At 34.0% G+C, this 9,247-nt stretch overlaps 1 protein-coding gene across 1 annotated transcript; it reads left to right on the plus strand.

Moving 5' to 3' along the window:
* Positions 1–234: 234 nt before the first annotated feature.
* On the plus strand, positions 235–4,798 carry Smp_004260 (hypothetical protein; the record flags this gene model as incomplete). Its single annotated transcript, XM_018795984.1, has 5 exons — positions 235–284; positions 3,952–4,005; positions 4,054–4,250; positions 4,295–4,454; positions 4,696–4,798. 5 exons carry the CDS (start codon positions 235–237, stop codon positions 4,796–4,798), a joined length of 564 nt encoding a protein of 187 aa, XP_018650242.1.
* Positions 4,799–9,247: the final 4,449 nt, after the last annotated feature.

The following is a 9,247-nucleotide window of genomic DNA, read 5'->3' on the forward strand; positions in this document are numbered from 1 at the left end:
TGTTTTGAGATCACTAAGATGTTTTCAGCCTTCTCATAACCACCCAACTCGAGATTTTCAGGACTTTCATGCCTCTTTAGTCATCTTGACGTTAATTAAGGAAGAATCCTCTTTTTAAATATACAAAATATCTAATCATTCGAACCTGAGGAACCACTCCACTGTTCACACGAAACATGTAGATTCGAAAAAGAAACCTATAATCACTTACGACAAGTATTCGGTTCTACCTGAATGCTTGTTTTGGCGGAAGTATTGATAATCCGGAAGGAAATAGAAAAGTTGTAAGCATCTTGGTTTCTAGTATGCGTTGAAAAGGCCGTTACTTAAAAAGGAATGCCATTGTTAACCTGTCGAAAGTTTTATCCATAATTTAACTCCGTTTGATGCACTGCCTAAAGTCTGTGGTTATTGCCTTTTATAACCTAGTTATAGCTGCAGATGCAGAGGGCGTTCACTGAACAGAAGTAATCAAACTATAAAATGAAAAATGATAAAAATACTCAAAATAAGCAAAAGGACATCGTCGTACATAGATATATATGCCATACGATAGTGACAAAAACTTACACACGAAATGAATGAGGTTTTACACTATTGATGAAGTCATTTTACCAAAATACTGGCTTGTAGTTGAGTCAAAGTCATCCCAAATCGTTTGATACCGAAGAACTTAGTGAATAAGCGAACAATTTAGTTCAGAACTAGCGTCGGCGGTCTGTAGTAATGGCCGTAGGGTTACCGTAGTTTGAAAATTGTCGTTCGATAAAGGCACAGGTCACCGGTTCGGAAATAATTTCTTTCATATATCTTGCACATACGGTGCACATACGTCCACATATAAGAGTATTCGTTTGATTCTGGCAAGGGTACAACCGAATCAAGGCGGGCGTGGTTGAAACAAGCATCTGGAGGTCTAACAAAAGACATTTATTATGTCATTTCATCCTAGATATTTGGCAGCTAACACGGAAACATGTCCATTTTCCCATTCGTTCATTCGTACAAGGCCACCAAAATAGTTCTGATAAGAGTTTGATGTTTAATCAAACAGCTGGGTAGGACAGTTTTTACAGTGTATTAGAGAAAATATTTTTTCGGATAGATTGGACGACCTCTTATTGCAGATATGTCACATAACAGGATTTTCTGAAGTGTTCCCACCTGTTTGATATTTGATTTTAGGGTTGTCAACTACAGTTCTTGTTGAAGATCCGTGTCTTCTTTCTGAACGGATCCTTGGCTATATTGTCGTCTGAAATATATATTTTAATGTATTTCGTTCTTAAAATTCTCGAGGGCATATGTGGTCACATCAACGTTTTAGTAAGATAAAAGACAATTTGATTGTCTTGTTGTATATAAAACTATGAGATGTAAATATATAACAGCGCAACATTTGTAGGCTGCGTTACTGTTGTTAGACTTGTTCATTGGTTTTCCTCGTTCATGTTGCTATCCTTAACTTTGTTGTTTCTGAGTTGTGGTCAAATAAGACTGTTTCCTTTTATAACTACATACTTATAGTTTGCGACTTTTAATACTGCGCACTTTAAACTGAGGTTTCATCTTACAAGCAGTGTTGGTAAGTAACGTGTTTTATAGCTCTTTCTAAAACATACTGAATTGTCATTGAGATGCCAAATCACATTTATTCTATAAATTTCTGCCTGTGATATTCTCCCACTCAGGAATGGCTGTGGACGGTGCAGAATTATTACCCACCATTAAAGCATATTATGGCACCAACCATAAAGTTTTTTAGCCCATTAAAAACTGTCACTTAGTTAAAGCAGGAATTTAAACAAATAAGGTTGAGTAGTTACAGTGTACAAATAGGTTCAACACGTTTGGTGAGTTATTATCATAATTCGATCATATCTAATTAGATATAGTCGAAAGTATTAGGGGTTAGACATTAGACCAAGAGGTATCATAAGCTAGTATTAGGGATTGGGAATAATAACACGGTTAAGATAGGAGGATCTTTAGTAGCCATGACGACGAAAAACGGGAGAGATAGTACCTTGCTTCTAAACTTCAAGAGCCTTTCGTTGAAAATTCGTAAATTAAGTTGAAATTCTATATATTTTTCGAACTTATTTATATCTTTTCCTTTTACCATCATTTTAAGAATTAGTCAAGTCGAAGACATTTCGTTACCTTTGTAAATCAAAGTTTGGAGTAATAATCTGAATTCTTTCGACATTTTTATTTTCCCCTTCTTGAGTAACCATTCAATCTGTAAATACTCGTGTTCTCTAAAATTCAACAGGCTGTGTGTATCGGAAAATGTGTATAGCGATGTTAACCTGAACCTATTATTCATGTTCTTAAATTCTGCTGGAACGACATCTGTAACTTCATTTTTTTCTTGTGCGACCCTATTGATTTTAATCAATGGCTGTGGTTAGGTGTATCCCGACAAATTTTATACTTCAGTTTCATGTGTATGTGGAGAGTTGGCTGAGTATTAATGGCGCCTTTGTTCAGTTTAGTTTACGCAACAAAGTATTCTAAAAAATAAGTATGTTGGTCTAACTCTCTCCTTGTTATTATTAGAAGGCATTAAAGATGTTATTAATCATAATTCATCTAAATGTAAAAATACTAGGGTATTTACGGCTATAACAACTACATATAAGTTCCTTGACAAAAACTGAGCTATTGCTCATTCTGTTTATTATGTCAATAATCAGGTAGTTTTATCTCTGTAGATCTGTGAATCTAATTTAGGTAGCTGAAACAACAGAACGTACTCAAAATCTTCCATCTTTAGATATTTTTTAGGATGACTTGTTTGTTTAGTTGATTCGTTCGTAACAAAAGTATATACTGCTGTTTTACAGTGGAACACATTTAAGTAGTGAAATATACCTAACTTTTATTGCATTGCCTTGGATGCTCATATGAAATCAAATAAATTGATTAATAACTCTTTTGGGTATAACGGTGTCCAGTTTGATTTCCTATACAAAACTGTGAGACGGTTTGTTGAGAAGTTATTCTAATATCATTATCCATTGTGTCACTTGAATACCATTTTAATGATGTTGCAGAATTTGTTTGTTTAGTTGATATGACGTAAAAGCTATATGGTACAAAAATACACTGAAGCCATCTATCATGAAAATATTTGATTAAGGATAATGCAACACGCCGATCAGAAACATCTTAAGCATTATGTTCCACAGTCAAATCTGAATTTTGTGGGAAATGCGAAATCAGAAGCTTTATAAATAATTTGTCTTAGTCAGCTGGAAATCTAACTACTCATACAATAACGGTATAGTCTCTATGAGTATTGGCAAGTGTATGAGTGTAATATATGGCCTAGAAAGATAAGGCCTGAAATCCATGTGTTGCAATTCGTAGTAAAAACTTGTGAGTCGATTGCATTAGGTTCAACGTTTCGGCTAATTCAAATGTGAGAATGCATCCTACTATATTACTACATTGTACTGGATAGGTATGTTGTGAGAAGTTTATTGACATATTCAGACCTATTATGATTTTGATTGCACTAAAAATATTCCGCATTGTTTCCCTTGTACTATTTAAACTTGTGTTAATTTAATTCTGTTATTTATCTACTCTGAAGAAGCGGTTTACATCAAGTCACGAAAAGTCAGAAATACAATTTTTTACTCATTGGGATATAACGAGAGTTGTTTTTCTGTTAACTTTCTATCCAATGATCAATTTATTTGAAACCGTCAAATCCAACCTTGGCATTGATACCTACAGTGAAAAGTTTGTTTGAATAGTGTACTTGGATTTGCGTCAGTAGTTGTACCTATCTCTAACGATTAGTTTAGAAAGTGACATTCTGTTTCATGTCTTCTCCCACACAATACTTCAGATTACTTAAAGTTGTTTTAAGTGTCAAGTTTCGATTGGTATCTGACCGTATTCACCACTTTATTTATTTGTCATTTCCTTTTATTGCAGACAAATGTTCTCCTCAGATTATGATGGTTGTGAGTCCGATAGTAGTTCATCCAGGTAATTTATGACCATCAATTATTGTTTGTGTTATTTCTTTCTTTGAAGTGATTCGTGTTATGACAACAGAAGTGTCAACGCGGTCGAGATCTCTAAAGCTAAAGCTATGGAGTTTGATGAATTAATGAACAAAGAACTTGATTTACTGATTAGAAGTGTCCACCAAAAAGCAACGGATTCGAAAACAGAAAGAAAGCAAAATGAAAATCTCAGAGTGAGATTTAAAAAGGATCATGATGATGATGGTGTGTTTTACTGCTTAATAATGATTTGTTTTCATTACATAAAGTTGACTTTCCAGTATATAAAGATCCACTTTGCGATTACGAGGAAGATGAGGCTAATGCTAAATGGGTGCAAGAAAATCTCCCTGGCGGGAAGAGCAAGAAATCTGATGCCATCCTTAACTGTCCTGGATGTATGTCTGTGTTATCTCTCGTTAGTCACAGGTAAGTTTGTGCTTTATTTTAGACTAAATATGTTGTATGGTTCTGTGCTATTAGATATCTTGTAACGACTGGGAATAATTAGAATCTGCCTTAAACCTCGTGTGATTAAGCCACGATATACATGTATAGGTGGATGTATGGTCTTGATTTTAGATATGTAGGCACCCACGGTATTATTAGACCCTAACTAGAAATTGTGCGTACAGAATATAGGATTTTAGCTATCTAAATACATTTCTAGCTCGGATAATACCGCATGTTTCGTTATAACTTTAAATAATCAATGGGAAAACATAAATCCTTTGTGTGTTTTTGAACGACTATTTTCAGAACATAATCATTAATGTATTTGCTAAAAAGCGCAACTTTGTATATAGTATTCCCTTCATTTATAGTCACATTCATTCCTTCACATTTTCTTTGTCAATCATTTTCACGATGATTTGGACCATAATAATTAATCTTTGGGTACCTCTAATTTGTAACTTTTTAGTCTCCTTACATTTGCATGGTAGGCTAAGTGGATTAAGCGATTTAAATCGCATCAGTATGATAAGGAATATGATTAGACAAATCTCATTATAACATGACATACTAGGATAATATTAAAGCGTGATGAATCCTTTTATATTAATGCTTTATGTTATGACTTTATGTCCGGCTTTTTATCACGTGAATTATCTACCGATCGAAATACGACGTTTCCAATCTTAACACTGCCAAATCAATGACGTTCGACCAGTATGAACAGTCTAGCGTCCTTATTGATCCCTTGTCCGTCTAGCCCTTCCAATTGAGTCCAGAACACCAATTACAGCTTCTGCTATGCGAATCATTTATTTCAAGCGTATTTAGTTTATATACCAGACAGACAGATCGCATCATACCATGAAATAGAAAATAATATTTGTACGAGATTAAGCCAAAATGCGGCTGTGAACGTGGGAGACAATAATCAATAAACTGAATATAAATTAGGGGCAGTAAACCGTATGATAATAATTCATAGGTCAAAATGAAGCTTATAATAAGATGAATATAGATATACATAATCTAATCACTCAATAGTTAAACAATAAGAATATATATAGAATAATAGTCTATTAATAGGTCCCGGAAGTTACCTGTACTTATGTCTTCACTATGATATAACACTTTACATATTTTGTTCGTGATTAGCAACATGTAGGAGAAAGGGAGTTTTAAATTATATGTGGTTTTTTTATATTTCAGACACCCCCATTTCAAGACCCAATATTATACAGAACACCCTATCAATTGTCTTTTGGACGAAACACAAATCATAACTCGAACGATATCAAAACCACATAATGCGAAAAAATCTTCAGAAAACAGTTTGGAATCAAACCGGAATGTCACGAAAGAATACCACCCAGTCACTTGTAAAGTATGCGGTAATTCAGTCGGATGTAAAGAAATCCAGACCAATGTGATCTACTTCAATGACGTACTTGCAAGTCATAGTTAACGGAAGGGATTTTTTGCTCAGGATGAATTGTATGGCTACTAATTAATATTAAGTAGCTTGTTCTGACTAGCATCAATTCATGGACTAGGATTTTTAGTGAACGATTTTATTTCACTATGTATAAAGGAATTACTTTTTTATCTCGGAAATTAATAGAGACACGGTAAAATGCATTTCATAATTGTTTTTTTCTCTGGAATATTTAGGACAAGAAATCAGAAACTGTTAGCTCATTCCAGTTCATTGATTTAGTCCCTTACCATGTCATGTAGTTTACATTGAAGTCGAATTGTTTGTTTTTCATGATGAAGAAAATCAAATCACGGTTTTTTTTGCAGAAAAAACAGGCGCTTTGAAAATTTCAGGCCTCAAAATGATAATTGTTGTTGTCGTGAAATTTAGTACAATTGTTGCATCTGTCTACATGAAAACGTTAAATTTAGAAGATAATTGTAAGCGGTTATTATTTTCAACGTATCACAGCTATATGTGTGGGAATCTGTTATGGATGTGAAATTCCTAAATGCAACTTAGAAAGAATAAAATTAATATTAACCTAATATGAATTTCAGTTACGTTAATTTATTCAGTTTGAATTCTGTTGATAGACTTTCCATTGCAATTTCCACTATGATTCACATACATTGACAACTACTCAATTCCGAAACTATAGTCATGGTGACCATTATATAACTGATTGTTTTAGATTTATTTTGAATTCTACTGGGTTTTGACCAATAAAGCTTCTATACAATAACAGGACATCTTACTCCAGTTAGTGGGGCAGAAAAGAATACAATAGCAATAGTTTCATCCACCGTGTAGAAGTAAGTGTCGTGGAATCTTAGCTTAGAACACAAATGTATTAACTAGTGATGAGGTTGATGAAAGGTTGATCATACATCCGGACTTAACAACTTATCTAAAGACAAAGGAGATAAAGCCTAACAGTGTGCTCATACTACTATGAAGGGATGCTGTTATCAAGTGTCTAAAACAGACAGAATCAAACACTCAAATATCCCTGGAAAGTAACATATTAAATAAGAAAGATTGGTTCAGTGAAAGGTTCTCTTTCCGGCAAATTCACTTTCAAAGCTGCACAATCGCAAATATATATATATATATATATACTTGTTTTTTCAGGATGATAATAATTACAACAATAGATAATAAACTTCTGTTAGACATTGTGACAGTGAGGTAAAATAAACAAAAGTATTAAAAAAATTCTTTTTAAAAACAAGGAAAACTTAATAATCGTTTGATTGTTAGTAGCTTAAATATTCATCAAAATATAGATAAGGAAATTATCATTAGGAAAGGATGGCTCAGCATGATAAGATAAAATGTTGAAATTGAGATTAAATGTAATCAGGAGGATCGTAGAAACATAAATAAACCAGTTGAGAGTAGAAGGTTTGAGGGGCAGATGGAAGGGGAAGTAGATGGCTATAAAGGAAAATGGGTATGGAGAAAAATTCTTATGGGACACTAAGACTGTGGTAGAATACACACAATTGTGGTTTTCCCAGATGTATAGCTATTGCTTTGGCAATGCTAAGAAGATGCAATATAACTGCCTTTGGAAGATTAAACGCATATATCTCAGGATTGCTAGGAAATTCATGTTATGTTTCTGTGGTTTTTAAACTTTTAGTGAGATCCGATATTAGTTTTTTCGTGCGTTTGTCAATAACTGTGGTAACATATTCGGTGAAAAGATCGTGTTCATTAGGTGATAACTCATATAACACAGGAGATCTTTTTGAAATGTTAAATTCCAATATCGGGATGCTTGAACGAATGGAATCGATAACATTTTGTGCATAGCGTTTAAGAGATTTTGAGTTTGAATAAGTATGGTTTCTTCGAAGAATTTTCTAGTATCATTTTGGATATTTGTGTATGTTAATCATTCTTCAGTATCCTTAACAAATGTACAATTAGAAACCTTATCTTCGGGGACAAAATTCTGTGACATAAATGAAAAAATTAATAAAAGTCACACAAATGTTCAATTCGAAGATTTAATCAAACAAACAAATGGAAAATGATCAGTCAATCAACGAACATATCTTTGAGCGCATAAAGCCAACAGGATCAATAATATCAGGATTATACGGTCTGCCAAAAATACACAAACCTTGTCTACCTCTCAAATCAATTCTAGATACGTCCGGGTCCCCATACCACTCCATAGCAAAGTAGCTGGTAGATCTAGAACCCGTAAGAAAATTCATTTGTAGACACTCCGTACATGATACTTTTGAATTTATTGCACACATAAAAGAAGTGAATGTAAATGACAAAATTATGCTATCTTTGGATATCTATTCACTAATGTTCCACTCACAAAGACCATTAGTTTTATCTGCAATTACGTAAATAGTAATGAGATTAACATCGGAATACCGGGAGTTTATTTGAAGGAACTACTACTACGTTGTACCTGCAATGTACAGTTTACATTTAACGACACGATTCATAGAGAAAGGAATGGCATAGCAATTGGATCCCCCCTTGGTTCATTACTAGCAGATTGCTTCATGGCCAGACCAGAAAACAACCAACTTGAAACGACTATAGAAAACTTCCATTCCTATAAAAGGTACGTGGATGATATCTTTATCATTTGTGACAACAAATATGATTTGAGTAATTTTCTAGAGATATTTAATATTTGTCACCCAGCAATAAAATTCACACTTGAAGTTGAAAACAAACAAAATATTCACTTTCTCGATGTGGAAATGACAAGAAGACGAGATGTAACTCTAAGAAGATCTATCTACAGGAAACTCATGTTGAATAGCCAACCATCAAGTTTCTAGGGCTGGGTGATACAAAGAATTTGTAGTCCCGAGGTCATAGATGAGCAACTGGGCCTCTTGAAGGAGATACTTATCAAGAACGAATATCCTTCGATATCCATTGATAAGAACATAAAACCGAAACCGCCGAAAACACAAATAACTTCTGTAGAAAAGAAAATATTATAAATGAACATTGACTTTAAGGGTGATAGAGCCACACACACGCCTTAAGGAGGAGAATTTCCGACTCTTTAAAAAGATCAGAGGGGGTTTTGTGGACAATTTAGTATTTTCACTGTTGAAAGCATGAGTCAATTGAAGCTAGACCACCATCGAAAACCTGGAAGCACTGGACGGCCGTTTCGTCCTATTATGGGACTCCTCAGCAGTGCGCAGAACATTCTTCACAACAACATTGCAAATAGTATTCTCCAGCCGATCATTGTTCAATAATAATCTTAAAGATAAATTATCGCATCTGACCAACT

This window comes from Schistosoma mansoni, chromosome 2 (assembly GCF_000237925.1).
Source record: "Schistosoma mansoni strain Puerto Rico chromosome 2, complete genome".
NCBI classification, from domain to species: domain Eukaryota; kingdom Metazoa; phylum Platyhelminthes; class Trematoda; order Strigeidida; family Schistosomatidae; genus Schistosoma; species Schistosoma mansoni.